The sequence below is a fragment of the Quercus robur genome, chromosome 1 (genome assembly GCF_932294415.1).
Source record: "Quercus robur chromosome 1, dhQueRobu3.1, whole genome shotgun sequence".
Lineage (NCBI taxonomy): Eukaryota > Viridiplantae > Streptophyta > Magnoliopsida > Fagales > Fagaceae > Quercus > Quercus robur.
The window spans coordinates 51,729,667-51,751,679 of record NC_065534.1 but is presented as its reverse complement, the minus strand read 5'-3'; the positions used below and the strand labels follow the sequence as shown (position 1 = coordinate 51,751,679).

The window sequence follows — 22,013 nt, the reverse complement described above, 5'->3', positions numbered from 1 at the left end:
ATCATCATTGAACCCACTAACCACCCCAAACACTTCATCCTCAAAAGGTCTATAAAACCACAAAGCATCTTCCTCAGAAATTCTTCCGAAGTCCACATCATCCAGAATAGGGCAATGACCCTCATTTTCAGAGTAAAGCCTTCTATAAAAATGAGTAATACACTCCGCAATGGATCCTTGGTCGGAAGACATCACCCCATCCACCATAAGCATATCAATATAATTAAATTGTCTGTGAGAGTTGGCCATACGATGGAAGAATTCTGTGTTCCTATCACCTTCTTTAATGCAAAAAACTCTTAATTTCTGCCTCCAACAAATTTCTTCCATCAACGTCATTTTTCCAACTCTCCTCTAATTCTTTCCTTATCCAGCTTTTCCTCTATTGTAAGGACACAACTTTTCTCAACAGCCTCCAACCCTCGAAGATCACTCCACAACTTCTTCCCCTTTTCTTCTACATTACCAAACTCCTCCACATTCCATCTCTTGAGATAAACCTTCAAAACCTTCAATTTATATGCTAAAACAAAACTAGGAGCTTCATAAAAATGATAAGACTCCCACCAGGGGTGTATCCTTTCTACAAAACCCTCATCCTTTAGCCACATATTTTCAAACCTAAAAGGCCTCCTTCCTCTATGAAACTAGCTTATAACCTGCACAATGTGTGGGATACTTTTATTTATTACAAAATACATGGTAACTGAAAATATAAACATTTTATATTAAAATAATACGAAAAAAATTCAAATAATTACTTCCAAGAAAAAAACCTAAATTCAGGGAGTCTTTCATAGGGACTTCCAAATTCAATCTTGAAATTTCATGGTTGCTCAACAAAATTTTTAATTGACCTTTTAGAAAAAGATTTTAAAAAATCTGTAGTCTTTCATGGTGACTTTGTTTTTTGTAGAAGCAAATATAGGTGACTTCGATAGACAATAATTAAAAATTAAAGTATTATGATATTCAAATCTTGTAGTATTAATCCATGAAAAATGCATCAAACTATAGTAGTAAATAGTCTCACAAATTCTACACCATAGGAAAATGTAGAGTAACAAACAAAGAAATACAGGATAAAGAAATCATTGAGTTTCGCCTAAATGCAAACCATTGATTTAGGAGATTTAAGAATGTTGTCAGATTGTCTAAGAAAAAATTTCCCTGTAATGTAATAAAGAAAAACATGAGACCACAATTAGTTGTAATCAGGAATCAAAATTAAAACTAATATTCAGGATATATATTCTAAATACAAAGAAAATCTAGCAATAGCATAATACAATTTAATTTAGTGTTGAAATCAATCAACTTCAAACTTTAATTGTATAAACTTATATCATAACAATTCTAAAATAGTTGTATAGATCAACTTAACACAAAAAAAATTTCATAAAATTTTTTCAGAGGTCTGGGTCATTTGTATTTTCTAAATGTTGATGGACTTTTTTGTTTCCTGCAATGATTGACACTTTAATTAATTGGCGCTTCAAAAAATAGCATAATACATGCATATTGGCCATTCCTTTGGAGCAACTAAATCAAACATAATTATAAATGAAACTCTAGTAGAAGATGGTTCCAATTGTCAGTGGCGGCTCTAGGAATATTTTTTAGGGTGGTCACTAAGAAACTTAAATTATACAAAATTTAATAAAGAGACAACTTGAATATATCAACATTACAAAAAAAAAAAAAACACGCAAATACATGAAATATTACAATTTTTTGTACTAGTAAAGAAAAAAAGACTAATAAGAGATAAAGTGGAAATTGAAAATGCTGACACAAGAATAATGAAATGACTCCAACAATTTCATAACAAATCTTATGCAACAAGTTATTATTGGTGGGTAAAACATGTTAATATTGAGCTCAAATTATAATTAGTAACAGCTTACCACATAAGATTTATTGTGAATATATTGTGGATGTAACAATACTATTATTTTTGTTGAATTCAAATTCTTGTGATTCTCAGATCATGTTGTTTAACATTTTTATTAGGGTGGTCAAAATAAGTTAATATAGTATATAAATTTTTTTGTTTTAAGTATATATATACATTTTTTTCAAGTCAGGGTGGCCACTGAATAGATTAATTTAAACTAATTATTTTTATATATATTTTTTTGCTAAGTATAAAATAAAAATTTAGCTAGTGAGGGTGGTCACATGACCACCCTCACATGCAAGTGGAGCCACCACTGCCAATTTTTCCCATGACCATTCTCCTGTTTTTCCTAGCTTGTGTAGGACCATTTCTAATACACAAAGTTTGGAAATTATTTCGTCTTCCATGCCATTTTCTTTTGGTTCACTTCTCAAGCATTATCATCCGTCTTCTTTGTCATGCTACTCTTGCATTATATATATATATATATATATATTCCTTTTTTCTACGATAACATTGTAAAGGATCAAAAGTAATTTTAATAATTCTTTTTTTGTTACAAAGAGTACATATGTGAAAATCTGCATATACTGTTTTTGATCTTTTAAAAAATAAAAATTATCAAGCATTAACAAATGAGAAAGACATTCATTTAAAAATAAAAGCAACCGAAGGAAAATTATGCTATCCTGACCTTTCAATTTAATTTAGTAACTCTTCTTGAACAATAACCAACTATCTTATCTACCTCTATGCTACTAAAAAAACAGGTGAAAAAAGAAAAAGAAAAAAAAGATATTGAAATTCATAAATCCTGATAAACATCAATGTAAAACAGGTTCTACAAAATACAAATTGAGTTCATATACACATTCCATCCACAAAAAATCTAGAAGTAAATTTGGTCACGTGCAAAATGATGTAGAGAATAATTAAGATGGTAGTGACCTGCATCACGGTGAACAGGAAAACTATGGTACTAAGGTTGTACTATGTTGTCAGTAAAATCACTTGGAGTACAAATATAATGGTAAGACTATTAACCACTATTCAATTGGCAAAACTGATCCACGTATCTTAGGAAACAGGATTGGATGATTTGCAAGTTTTGGCAAGTAACAAAAAGTTGTTTTGGTCCTTTTGGAATTTTAATTGAACAATCTGGACTCAAGAGTCTACCAATTAGGAACAGCTACCACCTCAAGTTCAGATCCAAATTCCATTGACTAAATGTTACCCATTTACTGACAGGCACAAAAATACACACACACACACACATATTTTCATCAAGCTAATTTCTTCTTCATCAACTGCTTTTGTTATATATTCTTTGTAACATAGACTTTTATCTATAATGAAAACATACAAACTTTTAAAATACCAAGACAAAGGAAGAGGTACAATGGAATTAAAAAGTGAAGTTACAGACTTTAAAAATAATAAGACAGACTTTACTTTTACAGGTCAATTTAATGCAGAAAAAAAGTTTAATTGAAACAAAATACTTAAAAAACAATTCTGACTAAATTATGCAGGGAAAAAACTAATTCAAACCTTTTACTCCATTGTATGGTGGCAAGAGATATCTGGTCACTTGTGTTAACATTATTTTGGAGTATCATTGGTAAAGCTGAATATGATGGTTCAGTTGTTGGCAAGGGAGATATGCACAAGTTTTCATTTCTGATGTGAGATATGCCATAAAACTTCTCTGTTAAAGTTATTGTGTTCAATGCTAAATTGTTTTTGGTGTACTACCTCTATCTTGGTTCTTTTATCCTGAGTAGCAAATGTGATTCTGCAGTGTTATGTACTGATAAAATATATCGGAATTCTTTGGCAGATTGGGGACCTAACATTGATGTTGTTGGATTTTGTTTTCTTGACCTTGCATCAAATTATCAACCCCCAGATTCACTAGTGGAATGGCTTGCAGCTGGTAAAAAGCCAATCTATATTGGGTTTGGTAGTCTTGTGAGTTTCTTTTCACTATTTGTTCCTTTTCTTTTCTTTCTTTTTTTATTTTTTATTTATTTTTGATGTGGGGGGGGGGGGGGTGGGGAGTGATTTTGTAGTTTGGTAGACAGGTAGCTAACCTTGATCAGTCTAACAAAGATCCATAGCTGACCCTAAAGTTTTTTTTTGGGGGGGGGGGGGGGGTTGTTTTTATTTTATAGTTTGATGAAACATAAAATCCAACACTAGATATGGCCAACTTAAGGATATTTAATTATTCTTTTTTTATTGAGATTTATTGTATTGAAGATTTTTTTTATTATATACAATAGTTTGAACGAGATTATTAGTTCATTTCATTTTGTAGTTTAGATTTATAATGGAGGGTTCAAAAAATTTGCCAAAGATTTGTGGCTTGAAGTTACAAGGAGGCCTGACTATGTCTAATTAGCCAGAAAATTGTTTTTTTATCATCTTCAACAACAGATATGGGTGGGATTTGGAGTTTCTTTATAGAATCGAAACTTTTGCAATTGGTGGTAGAGGAAGGGGGAAGTTTTTTTGCTTTACAGATTTTTGAACGGGGTAAGTACTTCATGAAATCAGTATTTATGGGTAAGAAGGCAACACTGTGGTTAATGAATAATATTGAGTATAGCGTTTGTGGGATCAATCCAAAGCAATTCTTTACGTTTAGATATGGTGTTACTGCCTACACTTTGGAAAGGTGTTCCAATTCGTTTGGTCAATACTTATTACTGACTGAACTGAAAGTTGGCGGGCTAAGGAGGTCTATCATCATTCCTGAACGCAAGGCACAGTGCAGTTGGAAGGGTTTTGGGCTTGAGTTGAGAATAATGTTGGAACCTAATCAATATGTGTTGGGGGTTGCAAAACCTACTGCACAACAACATAATGCAAAATCAACGCTTCAAGGGGGCTTCAGGCCTTGCAAAACCTACTGCACAAAAACATAATACAAAATCAACACTTCAACGTTCACGATGTTTTGCAGAGATGGTCAAAGGGCATGAGAAGTCAAGTAGTATAGTTAAAGGGCATGAGAAGTCAAGTAGTATGGGGACTACATGGCAGTCTATTGCCATTGATAAAGGCAAGAGTTAGATGGGGGTGACAGATGTGGCGAAACCGAATATTCCAAAGCTTGCTACGGTGGTGATGGATGACAATTCCGGTGATAAATCTGGTCTGGAAGCTGTGAGAGGTGCAGATGGGGGAGATTAGTACATTAAAGTGGAACCTAATTTAGGGGAACAAATCTTGGAAGGAATTAGGAGGTGATTTCTGTTACAGTTTAGTTTGAATTCAAATTATTCTGATAATGGAAAGGTGCGAGAATTTAGGAATTCATGTTGGGTAGTGATGTAGCCACAGTCTATCCTTAGGACAGCCAACCAACATCACCCCCCCCCAAACTCTTAGGACTGACAGCCAGCCAGCCTCTATAAGCCAAACAGCCAGCCACTCTTTCTTACCTCTTAGGACAGGCTGGCAGCAATTTATCTTGACTTCTTAGATCTGCCATTTATCCTCTTTAATTTCAGCTTTGACTTATGTGTTGACAGCCAGCTTAACTGTAACTTTTAACTAGTTTATTTCCTAGTAGTTAAAGATTATAAATAGGCTTGTTATGTAAGAGAAGAATCAGTTTTTATTTATTTATTTTTTTATGTAACTTTAACCTACTTTCAGACTTGGACTGAAACTCTATTTCTCCAGTCTCTCTGTAATTCCAGCTTTGATTCTTAATTCTAAGGGAATTCTAGTTAAGTTCTTAGTAATTTGATCTTGATTTCCATTAGGTTGGGAAAGGTTTGATTGTGGAGATGAATGAGGAAGGTAAGAGGCGAGTATCCTGGGAGGATAATGAAGTGGGGTTTAAAAATTTTAAATGGGTTTCAAGTGTGACCTCTAGTCTAAATTCAGATGGGCTAAAGGGATATATGGATTTGGGTCAAAAGCTATCGGGTCAAATAGGACCTTGTTTTAAATCTGGTGAAACTTCTAAAGCTCATGCGAGCTCTGTGCTGAAGCTTGCAACAACAGATCGAAGAGAGAAAGGAAGGGCGCTCTCTTTGAGGTTGTCGAGGGTGTTGGAGGTCAAATTCAACCTTATTTCTGATCGGCTTTGCTTATTCGGTGTACGATTGGTAGCGCTAGGGTTGTAAACATCATTGGTTTATTCGAAATTTTGGTAGCATAGTTGCCCCTATTACTGATTCTTTGAAGAGAGGGAAATTTAGATGGGGTGGAGAGGTTGACAAAAGTTTCTCTATAATTAAAGAAAAATTAACTACAACTCCAATTTTGGCACTTCCTAATTTTGATAAGGTGTTTGGGTTGGAGTGTGATGTTAGTGGGGTTGGGATAGATTCTGTTCTTCCTCAAGAGGTTTGCCCCGTTGCTTTTCATAGTGAAAAATTAAATGAAACTAGACAAAAGTGGTCAACTTATGAACAAGAGTTGTATGCAGTTATTCGAGCCTTGAAGCATTGGGAGCATTACTTAATCCTGAAGGAGTTTGTAATTTTTCCTGACCATGAGTCATTGAAATATTTCAAGAATCAAAAGCACTTGAATAAAATGCAAGCAAGGTGGGCTTCTTACCTAGAACAGTTTGACTGTGTTATTAAACATAAATCTGGAGCTTCTAATAGAGTTGCTGATGCTCTAAGTTGTAGGGCCACATTGTTGGTTACTTTAAGAAATGAAGTGGTTAGCTTTGACTGTTTAAAGGAGTTATATGAACTGGTGAAGATTTTGGTGAAACTTGGGAAAACCTCCTATAACAGCAGTCTGTTGGTGACTTTCATATTTTGGAGGGCTACTTATTTAAAGGAAACTGGTTGTGTATTCCATAGATGTCCCTACATGAAAAGATTATTCGGAATCTGCATGGAAGTGGTCTTGCGGGCCATTTGGGGCATGACAAGATAGTTGCTAGTGTGGAGGAGAGGTATTACTAGCCCCAATTGAAGATGGATGTCGGGAATCTTGTTCGCAAATGTCATGTCTGTCAAGTTGCGAAGGGGCAATCCTAAAATACCAGTTTATATATGCCTTTACCCCACTCTTGAGAGAATATTTGGGAGGACCTAACTATGGGCTTTGTGTTGGGACTTCCAAAGGCTCACAGGGGTGTGGATTTTGCGTTTGTTGTTGACAGGTTTTCGAAGATGACGCATTTTATTCCTTGTTGTAAGACTTCAGGTAGTGCACATATTGCAAAACTATTCTTTCAGGAGATTTTCCGGTTGCATGGAGTTCCAAATTCCATTACTTCTGAGTTCTGACTATGATTCAAAATTTCTTACTCACTTTTGGCTTACTTTGTGGAGGAGATTTGACATGAGCTTGAATTATAGTAGCACGGCACATTCTCAGACAGATGGGCAGACGACGGTTGTGAACAGAACTCTGGGGAATTTAATTCGTAGCATTCAAAGCAATAGGATAATGCACTTGCACAAGCTGAATTTGCCTACAACAGTGCTGTCCATAGTTCTACTGGACGATCACCATTTTCAGTTGTTTATAGGAAGGTTCCAAAGCATGCATTGTACTTAGTCAAGTTGCCTAAATTTCCAGGTTTGAGTGCTGTAGCAAATAATATGGCAGAAAAGGTTCAGTCAGTTCAGGCAGAAGTTAAGAAAAAGATTGAGGAAACCAATGCAAAGTATAAGGCAGCAGCTAATAAACATCGAAGGCACAAGTTGTTTCAAGAGGGGGACATGGTCATGGTTTTTCTATGCAAGGAGAGGTTTCCAATTGGCACCTACAACAAGCTGAAGCCAAAGAAATACGGTCCTCACAGAATTCTCAAGAAAATCAATGACAATGCGTATGTGGTTGATCTTCCTAGTGATATGGCAATTTCAAAGATTTTTAATGTGGCTGATTTGTATGAGTACTATCCATCTAGCGAGCCATTGTATCTGGAGATTAACTCGAGGGCGAGTTCTTTACAATTGGAGGGGAATGATGTAGAACAAGCATCCAAAGATTTTCTTGAGAAAAAGGATATTCATAAATCAAGGCAAAGGGGCGCGTAATTAATTTATTATTTACAATTGTTATTGCTTATTTTCAGGCCAAAGTTTAGTTATTTTATTTTAGCTATTCTATTTAGGGGTAGTTTGGACTTTTGCGATGTTGTAGGAAAGTTAAGGGTATTTTTGGGCTCATATAATTCTGTATTTTTAATTTTTTTGTTTTTTGTTGAAGAAGATTGAAATAAAATACTTCTATGAGGTTTTCTCAAATTCTTGGTGGATTCCAGACTTATTTTCTCTTGATTCGTCAAGGGTTCGTTAAGCTAGAACGAGATCTAGCCTATTACATTTTCCGTTTTGTGTTAGAAGGCCCCTAGGCAAGTTTCTTTTTTTGTTTGGACTGCCGCTTGAAATAAGATTCTCATTGGTGATAATACGAAGAATAAGAGGTTTGATTTTGTTGATTGGTGTTGCATATGTTGTTGTTGTGGGGAGCCTGTGGATCATTTGTTGATTCATTGTAAGAAGGCTCAACAATTATGATGTTTCGTCTTTCTATCTTTTTGGGTTTTCTGGGTCTTACTAAAAATGATTTTTGATCTTTTGTTTGGTTGGAGGAATTGGTTGGGGAAACACTCGTCAGACATTTGGAATTTAGTACTGTTGTGCTTGTTGTGGTGCATATGGAGAACATAATTTTCGTACGTTTGAGGATGTGGATAGTTCTAATGATCAATTGCTCTCTTCTTTTAGTAGTTATTGGTTTGATTGTTTTCGGGCTTGGGGACTCACATCGTGTGACTCCATCCCTTTGTTCATTAGCCCTCTTCTTTTTGGTAATTAGCTTTTTGTTTTTTTCTTTCCTCTTTTTATACTTTTTGACTACTTTGTGCTTTTCATGCATACTGTAGTGTCTTTAATAAACTTTTTCTGACCTATAAACAATATATATATATATATATATATATACTGGAAGGTATAATCTCATATGTTAACAATTCCACTTATTTTTTCCTTATTGATGCCTTCCTGCTCCTAATTTTTGTGATTTTTCGATGTGAGCTTTGCATTTTTAACTTAGTTACATACCATGTAGCATTACTGTTGAGAATCAGAAGGTGGCTAGAAAATACTGACTACAATTCTATGCCAACCTCTTCATCTTGACATTATGTGTCCTCCTTTGGTATCCAACCCAATTGATTGGGATTGAGGCTTAGGTGATAACCCCTAAAGAGACTTGAGCAAGGCCTAATTGAAAATGGATCGGATTATTGACTGTGTCTTAGAGTTAAGTTATAGATAATGAGGAATCATAAAAGCAAACTGTGATACAGAGTTTTGCAATATTGGTAATAAGCATGCTGCTTTTCCAATTGGGGATTTAGGTTTTGGTCAGTTTCCTTGTTTAATAGAGAACTACCTTGTAGTGTCCCACGAATAAATGTAACGTTTCTTGATTGTGTGTACTATTAAATATGGATGGCAGTTCATTGAAGTATCTGTAATGCTCATAAATGGAGCTAAAAGGTGAATTTCCTTTGAATGGTAATATATCTCTTTACTTTCTGATCTGTTAACGAGATTGCAACAGCCTGTTGAAGAACCGGAGAAAATGACCAAGATTATAGTTGAGGCTTTAGAAATTACTGGACAAAGAGGCATCATAAACAAAGGCTGGGGTGGTCTTGGGAATTGTGAGTCCTTATACCTACTTTTTCATTGCATAGAATTTATAACCCACCAAATTTACTACTAGTAATTACTTTGGAAATTTGCATATTGTAGAAGCAAATAGATTAACCTAGTTTACTTTTTACAGTGGCAGAACCGAAGGACTTCGTACTCTTACTGGACAGTTGCCCGCATGATTGGCTATTCCCAAGATGCATCGCTGTGGTAAATTCTTCCTATTGTATTCATTGATTTTGATTTTGACAAGGTTTTACAGTATTAGGTTTCCTTAGAGTTGGTCTGCCATGATTTCTTTATGCATGACAGTTGGGCTTAGATTTGGTTTCCCTTTTAAGGTTTGTGTATTTAGGCTCTTTTCCATCCTTGTTTTCTGGTTAATACAAAAATCCTATATACAATTTTATTTAGAGAGATTTGAAAAATTTTATAGTTTGCAGGGACTTACCTTGATAGGTCAATGTGTAAGTTATAATTGTATTAAGTGTTAAAAAGAGAAAGAATTGTATCCTTGTATCCTTCTAGAAAGATATCATTGGCGAGGTGTTGCCATTCTAGACTATTCTAGAAGATATTATAGGTGAGGCAGCCCTAGTGAGGTGTCCCCATTGTAGACTATTCAAGAAGATACTATTGGTGAGGTGTCCCTACCAGCTGTCACTATCATAATATTATTTGTAGTATTTTTTGTAATATATTTGGAATTAAATGGGTGAGGGCATGACATAGAAAAATCCCTTTCTTTTTCATATTATCTTGTTTACATCTTTATTAACATTATATAATGAAAAATTTGGGGGGCTTGGCCTCCCATTCTACTTGTGTTTCTGACTATTTGCAACAATGGTATGGCCTCAAGGCTTCAGATGTACTACATTTTGGTAGATAAAGTGGCATGTAATTCTCAATTTCACTTAGCTGACTGATGTGTATGCATTAGTTGGCATGCTTTCTTGGCTTCATGGTGTAGGATCATTAATATAAAGCTCTCTACTAGGATTAATTTCTCATTGTCTAATGTGAAGGATGAATGGAGTTTAGTAGAAAAGGAACTTTACAGATAGAATTAAATACTAGCCTTTGAAGCTTATCTTCTTATGTTTGATGAATGATTGGTTGGCTGCTACTAGAAGTAATTTCAACTTAATTTGATTGAGTTTCATGATTCTTTCCATTTTAGACGACATTTTATTGGTGTCTCTCTTGTATGCATCCAGTGTGTTAGAGTTACTCCTCTTAATTGCAGTCTTTTAATAAAATTCTGGCTCTTCCAAAAATGATTTCACTACCTTTAATTTGAGGAAGTGGAGTGGTGATTCGGTTGATCATGTGTTACTACATTGTCCTTGTGCACAAGAAATGTGATGATGTAAGACAGGTTGAGGAATCTATCTACATGTCCTTCTAGTGGGCTTTAGGATAAGAAAATTTATAATCTTGGTAATTGTTATAGTGAGTGAAGTGATTCGGGTTTTTATATTGGTAAAGGTTTGAAAGGTTTGAATTTTGGTGGCTGAAACAGAGTATAACAAGTTGTAGAAATTTTGTACAGCAGCAAAATTAGGAATTTTATGCCCTGTTTGATGGTCAATATTGTGGTTAACAGGTAGCAAACATATATGGGAGGGATTTTTTATAGGTTAGGAGAATGGCTTAATTTGGAATTGCAAGAAGGCAACAAAGAATTTGTTTGTTGCTGTGGGGTTTTTTGAATGGCCATCTAAAGAGTAATAGTGCGCCAGGCACTCCTGCCTCAAAATTCAAATAAAACTGTTGTTTACTGTGAAAGTGTTTTAGGGTTTGATTAGTCAACCCTAACACATAAAATATTATTTATATATAAAATACATGATGTTATTGTTTTGCCCCTATTACTCATAACACTCCCCCCAAGCTGGAGAGTATATATCATACAATCCTAGCTTGTTACATAATAAACCCAAACGAGTCTTACTTAAAGCTTTAGTAAACATATCAGCAATCTGGACTCTACAACTGATCTTAGACTCCATGCTATTCCACAAACAACTCCTAATTTGTGCATCTTCGGCTCTCCAATCAGCAAATTTAGGGTCTGTAGGTACAGGAGGTTCCTTAATCACGCAATCAAACTTCTTTCTACCAAGAAGAAAGACTTCAACTGCCTGTGCCCACTGAGCATAATTACTACCATTTAGACGAATGGAGGTAATTGATAACATATCAGGAGATAAGAAATAATTAGGGGGCTGAGCACTGTCTTTGGACTCCATAATAGCAATCTGAAGAACAAACTAACACTAAAGAAATAAGCTGGACTGAATTAAAACAAACTCCAACCAGCAACCAATGTACTTCAACCAATCAGCCACGTCAACAGTAACTCATCTATCAACGAATCAACACCAAACTATTCCAAAAAACAAGGCAGCAACAAATCCATACCAACACCAAAAAAAAAATTGCCCAATCCACCACTAAACATCAACCTAAGGCTGCCTGAACAGATATGCAGAGAACGTATTGAAGAAGAGAAGAAAATTAGACCATGGTTGAAACCCTCAACTGAAAAACTCCGGCGGCGGCGCTAGGGTGCAGGAGTGGCAGTGCGAGGACCGGCGAGTAAGCTAGGATGGTCGCTGGAGGAGGGCGAGTAAAACCCTACCTCTCTCGCGATCAGGCGACGTCGATTTGGTGTCGCGAGACCGGAGAGAGGGTCATTGGCGCTGGACAACTCCTTTAGCCACTAAATTGAGATCGTCGGAGTCTCTATTAGGGTTGTTGGAGCTAGCGAGTAAGGATATGGTTGCCGGCAACAACAATATCGGTGGGTGGTGGTCGGAGGGTTAACGGCAGTGGCGGCTTGGTGGCTCTGATACCATGTTGTTTACTGTGAAAGTGTTTTAGGGTTTGATTAGTCAGCCCTAACACATAAAATATTATTTATATATAAAGTACATGATATTACTGTTTTGTCCCTATTACTCATAACAAAAACAATATTCATTAAAATCAAAATCTTTGTATTCTTTTGGGTTACTAATATATGAGGGCTCTTTCTTTTGTTAGTAGCTTTGGGATTCCAGATTTGACTTGTAAAAGAAAGACACATAGATCCAAATAGATTCATAATTGAAGAAATTCAAAATTTCCTAAAATTTTTAGACAACTCAATTGCTGAAAATCTTGTCAAATTGCAGGGGTTGCATAAAATTACTTATCTGGCCCTCATTGCATAGTTTCAAAGCTTTGGGTTTGGCTATAGATCCTTAACAAACTAAATTTGGGTTGGCCACATTTAATCTTCTCTCCCATTCTTTTTTATTTTATTTTTTATGGTTAAAAAAAAAAAAGAATTGGAGAGAAGATTAAATCTTCTCTACCATTCTATCCTATCCAAAGTCTCAATCTTATTTAATTAACATGAAATTTCTTTTAAGCGTTGGAGAGACTGTTTCCTATTTTGTGCCGAAGCAATTTATAGCGTAGGCTGAAACAGGTGAAATCAAAGGGCATAACATAGGGAACCTTTTTTTTTGATAAGTGATTAAGATTTATTGATATAAAAAAAGAGACACCCAAGCACATAGGAAACGAATAGGGTAAACAAATCAAGTACAAAAATTACATAAATCAAGAATTGAAGATAAGAATTGGTTTGTCAAAGCTGACAACCAATCCAATATGGTTCTAAAGAAGAATAACTCGAGGTTTGGCATGGATCTCTTGTTATCTTCAAAGCACTTGTTTTTTCTTTCCCGCAAAAGGCACCTCATCAAACAATGGGGAACAACCATCCATATATGTCCATTTCAATGACAACCAAACTGACCTTGCAACATAGGGAACCTTTCTAAAGTAGAGCCCTTTGGGCTCGCTTCTAGCTAGTAAAACTTATGGGCTCGCTTCTAGCCCAAGAGCTTAGCCAACCTTTTTTGCTGAGCTGGAGTAGCAATTCGTTGCTCCAAAATATACTTTAAGCTTTGTTGATCAGTTTTTATGATAAATGGCCTACCCAACAAGTATGGCCTCCATTTGTGCACAGCAGTAACCAAAGCTAGAAGTTCTTTTTCATAGTTAGATAGATGCAAAGCTTTGCCCTTCAAAAGCTGACTGTGGAAAGCAATTAGCCTTTGATCTTTTGATCTTGCATCAGAACAGCCCCTAAACCCAAACCTGAAGCATCAGATTCGATTGTAAAGGGCTTAGTGAAATTAGGCAAAGCCAAGACAGGAGGATGACACACTGCAGTTTTGAGTTTCTGAAATGATTCTTCAGCTTGAGGGGACCAAGCAAAGGCGTTTTTCTTCAACAGGGCAGTCAAGGGAGCAACTATCTGGCCATAATGTTGGATGAATTTCCTAGTAACCTATAAGGCCTAAAAATCCTTTTAAAGCCTTAACAGTTTTTGGAGAAGGCCATGCCTGCATAGCAAAAGTCTTCCAGGGGTCAGCACTCACACCCTGGCCAGAAATGATATGGCCAAGATACTCTACCTCAGAAATACCAAAAATACATTTGCTCCTTTTGGCATATAATTGATGCTGCAATAACAAGCTGAGAACAACTCTAAGATGCTGAAGGTGCAGCTCCAAGCTGGAAAGCATGAGTGCGCCTCCAGGGGTGGCGCACCTGCGTCCAACACGCACGGAGGCGCTGTGCGGCCGTCAATGCGGCTGCACCTGCGTCTGTTACAAATCCTTTTTTTTTTTGTTTTTCGATACGGGCTGATTCGGTCTGAAACAGGCCGAATCGGAAAACGAAACGGGCTGAAATAAGTGTTTTTTTTTTTTTTTTAAAAGTAAAAAATTTGGGCAAGTCTTGACGCTTTCAAGTCTCATTGTTAGTAGAACAGAGAAGGTGAAAAAAAAAAAATGAAGATCAACGTGGACTGATGGAGCAGAAGTAGTATGACTTTGTGAAAGGAAAAAAGAAAAAAAGAAAAAAAAAAGAGAAGATGAGAATAAGAGGAGAACCTGGAGAAGGAGCTTTGAGATACAGTGCAAAGAGATTCAAGAGAGCACAAAGACAAAAGGAAATAAAGTTACAATTGGAGTAGGTGATTTGATATTTGATAAAATGCTTTCACAGTTTCATGTGGGTGGGTTGGGAAATGGGAAAAAGTAGGTTGCAGAACCTTCTGGGAAGGTTACTTAAACAATGAAACAAATTTTTATTTTTATCTTTAAAAGAAAAACCATAAATAAATATTTTATAATAATAATTCCACTTTATTTATGATTTTAAAGAGACTATATTAAAATTATTATTATTATTATTATTAGTAGTAGTAGTAGTAATCCCGATAATCCCGAAATGGTACGCCGAAATAAACTGGTATTGAAATATACTATTCTAATGGACAAACCGAAATGAGTTTTGAAACGGTATTGATAACATTGGGCAAAACACACTGTTTTGACTCTACTTTAAAGGAAAAAAAAATTTGATAGCATTGGGCAAAACACACAGTTTTGACTCTAGTTTAAAGGAAAAAAAAATTGGTATATGTTTACCATTATATGAAAAAGTATGCTTAATAATATATAAAAAATATCAATAAAAATATATTTAATAATTTATTAATAAACGTATTCCGCCGCACCCGCACTTTACTTTTTCAAAAAATGCTGATTCGCCACACTATACTCGCACCCGCACCCGCACCCGAACCTAAATCCACAACTGTGCTTCCTAGGCTCCAAGCTATTGCTGAAAATCAGAATGTCATCAAAGAAAACCAACACAAATTTACTTAAGTAAGGCCTGCAAACATCATTCATTATGGCTTGGAATGTAGATGGCGCATTGGTCAAGCCAAATGGCATAACTAAGAATTCATAGTGACCCTCATGGGTTCCAAAAGCAGTTTTAGAAATATCCTCTTTCTTCATTCGAATTTGGTGATAACCAGATCTCGAATCTAGCTTAGAAAAAATGCTAGAACCAGCTAATTCATCAAGTAGCTCATCAACAACTAGGATTGGGAACTTGTCCTTGATTGTAGCCTGGTTTAGAGCTCTATAGTCAATGCACATACGCCAAGAACCATCTGCTTTCCTAACCAACAACACTGGGGAAGAAAAAGGACTCTAGCTATGCCTTATAGACCCAACCTCCAATAGTTTATTGACAATCTTCTCAATCTCAGCTTTTTGAACCTATAGGGTTTTTGACACACAGGTGCAATGCCTTCCTTTAAAATAATCTGGTGCTCATGACCTCCACAAGGAGGTAAACTAGTAGGTGTCTAAAAAAATAGTAGAAAATTCAGTCAGTAACTCCTCAATTTTTGGTGCACACTGTGAAGAAGAACTGGTGGTGGCTAAAGAGACAATCTGCAACATGAGACCCTTTTTCACAGGTGGTTTAAAGAATTGAGTTCCTTCTTGAAGGGTCAAACCAGTAGGCTGCAAACCCACTAATCTCACAGTATTATTGAAATGTTGAAACACCATAGACATTTCCAAAAAATCCCATTGGATTAGACCAAGGGTTCTGAGCCATTGAGTACCTAAGACCAATTCATAGTCACCCAAGGCCAATGCATTCAAGTCTACTGCAAAAACCTGACCTTGCATAGCAACTTTTACATTTGAGCAGACACGTTTTTTTCTAATTGAAGCACCATTAGCCACTTTCACCTTAAATGTTAAAGAAGAATCTAATGGCAAATGTAAAACAGAGACCATAGTAGCATCTATAAGATTGTGAGTACTCCTAGTGTCAATGAAGATAATAAACCAATGTCCATTAATTTTTCCCTTAATTCTCGTTGTACCAGGTGAGGGACTACCCAAAAGAGCATAAAGTGTGATCTTAGCTTCTGCCATTTTAGGTTCAGACTTATTAACATCAGATTTATCCACATCTAATTGTAACAAAGTAGCCTCAGAATCATCAAGTTCTACTAATTGAACACTAGAGCTATGTTCTTGAAAAAGACAAAGACCCTCTAACAGGAAAAGCTTAGCAGACTTACATTGATGACCAAGCTAGAACTTCTCATCACAGTTGAAACAAAGACCCTTCTTTCTCCTTTTCTCCATTTGAGCAGGTGATAACCTTTGCAAGGGAAGCCTAAATCTGGATTCCAACTTAACCTCAGGCTTTGGACCCAAAATTGAAGGCTTAGAATAGTCAATTGAAGACCTCTGACTTCTGCAGCTACTATTCAAGTACTCTTCTTGGATTTTAGCTAATCCAAAGGCTTCATTAAGGTTCTTGGGATTGAGCATCTTCACAGGCAACCTCACCTCATCCTTAAGACCACTAAGAAAACAACTTAACTTGTGATTGTCAGACAAGCCCCTAATTCTATTCGATAGAGCTTTAAATTTCCCTTTATGAACCACAACATTGGTTGTCTGCCTCAATCTTGTAAGTGATTCCATAGGATCTTCATATGTAGTATTCCCAAATTTTCTTAATAACACTTCCACAAAACCTTCCCAAGTTGCAAACACCCCTATTTCATCATTGTCTTGAAACCACACCAGGGCATCTCCATCCATGTGGAAAGAAGCCATTAACAGCCCTCTCATTGCATGGGGTTTGGTAGAAACTGAAATACTGGTTGGCTTTGTATATCCAAGATGCAGGATCATCCCCTTTGAATCGAGGAAAATCAAGTCTCACACTCTTTGACAGATTTGAAAGTGGCAGAGTAACAGCTTTTGATATTGGGGATTTTGGAGACCGAGATGGGGATTTTGGAGACAGATTGTTGTTGTCTCTTTTCTTCAGCTTTAGTGAGTTTTTGCAGAGCAATACTAATGGCATTCAACTGCTGGGTATTAGCATTTAGCTGTTGAGTAATTTCTTGTAAAGAATGGGCATGGTGGTCAGTGGTGGTTTTGAGATTGGAGATGGATTCATTGATGTAAGATGAAGAATTGGTTTTAGTCATGGTGCAGGAAAGAGGGCTCTGATACCAATTGTTAGGTTCTTGGCTAATCAGAATTTAGAAGAGAGAAGAAAAACAGTAATTTTGAGGGTAACTAGCCTCCTGAGTTGAGAGAATTGAGAGAGAAGAGATAAGAGCAAATGGGTTAACTTTTCTGGATATTTCTCATTATGATCCTTATCAGTTTTATACACAAGAGTACCCCTTCCATCCGAAACTAACAAACTAACTGACATTCCAACTAACATACCAGCACATGCCAGCAATCCTAACATACAATGTAATACACCAATCTTTCAGTACATCAGTAAACTATTACACTTAGACTCCTAACACATTCTCATTTTGAAGACCACATTTTTGGTATGTCCCAAGGTTTGCAATTGCCTTCTAGATTCTGCATACAGGTTCCTACTGGTTTCAATCGTAGAAGAACTTGTATGACTCACGACAAATCATTAATCATATACCTTACCTCAGCCATCTTTGTCTTCCGACCTTGATTTTATCTGCCCCATGACTTCTACCATGAGCAACCATAGCTTAAGGTTGGGACGTTTGACTCAAATCTGAATTTTATGGCTTAGACCCAGGATCTTTGGCTTTGATATCACTTGGTGCAGTTAGAGAACTTATGTTTGGTGTAGAAGAAGGGTTTACAAAGACATTCTAGCAACAATCAAGATTAAAGTAAAAAAATAAGATAATAGGATTGAAGTTGGAATAATTAAATATTAGTTACTTAAGAAATATTCAAATTTGAAATTTCATAAATTAGATAAGAGAGGGTTGCGTACGATTCAAAAGGGGCTATTTATTATAGCATTTAGTAACTCTAGAACCCTAGCCCTTCATCTAATATGTAATATTTAAATACTAACCATCAAATTTCATTAAAAAGTCACATGTTAGTCACATAGAAAACAAGATCTTCTCCATTTCACGATTAACATTTTATGTTTTGGATCTAACAACGTATAGAGTGCCATGCCTTTTAAAATTTCAAATGATGAGGTTTGTAATATTCACTTTGAATCATGAAATGAATCTACTTCAAATGGAGAGGATAATTTTCCGGTCCTCAAAATACTAAAGACATTATAACTAAGCAGTATAGAGTATAGATACCCCTAAACCCTTAGCTAGTCCATGTCAGACACGGTAGTAGTAGACAAGTGTCCGCTGATCAAGTGGATTAGTTTGAGACTCAACCCAGCCTCATTGGATAGGAGAAAATGGAACCCCTGTCAACTATGAAGAAGTTGGAGCTTGATCATTCAGACTTCCACAGGTCAAAGTTAGATGTGTTAAAAACCGACAATGGGGCGTCAGGGTGGAAACCGTAAAACCTGGAGTGTCTCCATCAGAGTGGGTCAATTTTGTTGGATTTCTATGTGAAAAACTCGCCACTTGACCTGAGTGCATTGGGTTTTGAAGAGCTCCACTCGCTGTTGATTGCCACAGGCATTTGCAACACATCAAGTTGGTTCGGGTTGAGCCAGTGGGTCGGATTTTGCAGGTGGATGGACAATCCTACATGCCAAGGACACTCCTGCATGCGTGTCCACAATGTGTTTAAATATTTTGATAGATAGTTATTAAAAAAGATAGAATAAATTTAATATATGCCTGTAAATAAATAAAATATAAAGTTATCTACTAATAAATTAATTAATTGTTGTACCCCCATTGTGTCGTCTCATAATTTTTCAAGAATTGTTATGTCACTATGTCTCATGTCGTGTTTTTGTCCATGCTTCTCAGCATAATAATAAATAAAACCTAACATTGAGAAATAAAAGACTAGTCTGGTTATAACTATGGGCTAAAGAAAATAAACTACTGGTGCCTTCTTTGTTTTGGTATTGGATGCTCCTGCAAGTTTAGTATGGCAGCCATCAAAAATTCTTTTTCCCTTTCTATTCTTAGACACAAAAGTGATTCCTCCCTATTTCTGTTTTTACACTTGTCCCCTTCTACCATCAAAAGGACCTGCCAGTTTGGGATGGCTGGAGGTAAGCAAATTTGGATCTTTCTGTGGACAGAGGTGGGGGAAAGATCCTGAACAACAATAATCTCTGAAATCAAGAAATCATATTGGTAGATTGTTGATGCTTGTGTCGACAAAGGGGGAAAAGGAAACGTTGGATCGTTTGCTACATATATTGTAGTTTTGATTATGTGATGTGGAGTTGTGTTTGGGAAGCCTTTTTTTCTTTACAATCCAAATGTGATGCATCACCGTCACCAATGGTGTGCCCTTTACTCAACCATAAGTAGGGTGAACATGGGAGTCATCCTTGCACATTGATGGGAGCCACCAACATACTTAGTAGAACCTTTTTACTCAACCATTGGTGGAGCGAACATGAGTCTTGTAGCTCTACTTGGTGGGACCTCTACTACCGAATACTTGCCCATGAACCATCGGCTTTGATGCCAATTGTTGGGGGAGAGAACATATTAGGGAGACTCCAATTAATTAGTTAATATAACATATAAGGACAACACTTAACTGAAAAGCTTAAGCCAATGGCTATGAGCTCAACTATATTATATTAACCGCTTATTCTTCTCATTAGTATCCAATGTGGGACTTCACTACTCAACTAATCAAGCTGCTCACACATGAAATTTCTAACAGTATCATGTTTTTTATGATGCTGAAGTGCCTGCTTGTGCTCCTCCTCAATAACTGCTGTGTAACTTCAAAACAGCCATTTACTATTCGTTATTGGGTCCAAATTCTTACCTTTAAATGTTAGTTTGTTTCTACTCTTTTTTTGGATATGTAGTTTGTTTCTAATATAGGTGACTTACAGCTGAAAACCTCATTTTCTGCTCAGATTAAAAGGACTTGTTTACAGAAGATTATGCATATTACAGGGGTTAAGAGAATCAACTCAAGTTCAAGTCATTACCCAACCATACAGCTTTGGTATATTGACACTTTAGAAACAAGCAAGGAAGTTAAGTAGATTATGGCATGGTTGGAGAGCTTCGCATATATTGTTGGTTCACTTCCTAACTGCTTAAACTTATGGGTTTGATGGTTCCCAACATGGCTCATACTTGGTTGACAATGATTGCAAGGTGGTTGTTAGAGAGCTTCATGTACATTTTTGATCCACTTTCTAACTACTTAAGACTTTCATTTTGATGGTTGCCAACAATATTAGAATTGCAAATTGAAGTTGTGATGCGTTTGGTTCATCTAGTTACTAGAAGGATGCTTGATGGTGTGGTTAAGGCTGCTTTTTTTGACATCATGAAAAGTTTATTTCTCTCATCATACGACTGAAAGTTTGATATTTACTGAGTGTGTTCCCTATTCTACTTTTCTTTGCTGTTCTTTTTTCATTTGCTTGACATTTACTTGATAGCGTGGTTGGTTACATTCATTATGGTATTTGTTTGTGTGCTATGTACTAGAAAAGGTTAATGTAATAGAGATTGTACCATAGTAACTCAGAAAGATAGCAAGAATCCTAATCAGACAGAAAATGAATCATATGACTAAAACATAACCAAAGATTTATGTTGAGTGAACAGAGCTCCTTGTCAAAGATGATACCTTTTTAGGATATATTATTGTCAATATATGTTTTAGATTCATATTTAATCACCTATTGTTTGGTAAATGATTACGTAGGTGCATCATGGCGGTGCTGGAACAACTGCTGCTGGCCTTAAAGCTGCGGTAACTAATTCTGCTATTCTAGGAGATTCATAGTCTTGTGATTGTTTCAGTTGCTTATGTTGGTCTTCTCTGCTATTTAGTGTCCAACAGCCATTGTCCCATTCTTTGGTGATCAACCATTCTGGGGAGAGCGGGTTCATGCCCGAGGAGTAGGTCCTGCACCTATCCCAATTGATGAATTTTCACGTGAAAAGTTGGTTGATGCTATTAACTTCATGCTAGATCCTGAGGTAGCCGTTAACATCCTATCTTAATTTTGTTGTCTGAGTCATGTTGTTATGTATATGCCTTAAGTAGAAATAGCTGTCTTGTTGGTTAGACTTGAAGATGCTAAATTTTCTTGAAAGGGCATGCACTGATACTTAAGTTAATGGAAGGGATTCTAGTTTATTTTTATGCCTTAAAAGTAGAAATATTTATCTTTTTAGTTAGACTTGAAGCTGATAAATTCTCTTGAAAAGGACATGCACGGATACTTTAGTTCATGGAAAGGGATACTAGTTTTTATTTTTAATTTTATTGCAACTAATTGATGTCCCATGCATTAGTATATTATGGTTTATTTTAAAATTATTTGGATACTTTTTTCTTATGAATTATTTATAATACTCATTGTTTTGTATAAAGATTTAGGGAATTATTAGTTTAAATTATATTACACCTCACTAAATAGAAAGAAATTAGGAAAAGTATTTTGTTAATATTAATATGAGTAAGAATATGAACGTCTTGCTTGAGTAAATTCACAAATATTTAATTATGTCATTTAATTGAAGCCACAAATATTTAATTATTGTAATTAATTAAAGTGCCAATTATCTTTTTTTATTCCTGTAAATAGTTTCCTTATTTTCCACCTAAGGTTAA

At 35.8% G+C, this 22,013-nt stretch overlaps 1 protein-coding gene across 4 annotated transcripts in view; it reads left to right on the top strand.

The window, feature by feature from the left end:
- The window catches only part of LOC126691565 (sterol 3-beta-glucosyltransferase UGT80A2-like), a 46,168-nt gene that overhangs the window by 14,914 nt on the left and 9,241 nt on the right, over positions 1 to 22,013 (top strand). Inside the window, exons 9-14 of one of the 4 annotated variants that reach the window (XR_007644802.1) lie at positions 3,744 to 3,874; positions 9,464 to 9,566; positions 9,692 to 9,768; positions 20,293 to 20,539; positions 21,099 to 21,146; positions 21,227 to 21,347. Coding sequence is in view for 2 of the 4 variants with exons in the window: in XM_050386585.1 (XP_050242542.1) it covers positions 3,744 to 3,874; positions 9,464 to 9,566; positions 9,692 to 9,768; positions 21,099 to 21,146; positions 21,227 to 21,376 (509 nt within the window). In the remaining 2 variants the exon portion in view is untranslated. Of the gene's footprint in view, positions 1 to 3,743; positions 3,875 to 9,463; positions 9,567 to 9,691; positions 9,769 to 20,292; positions 20,540 to 21,098; positions 21,147 to 21,226; positions 21,377 to 22,013 lie in introns of those variants that run through there. The other 3 variants (XR_007644804.1, XM_050386585.1, XM_050386591.1) reach the window with 3 other exon arrangements.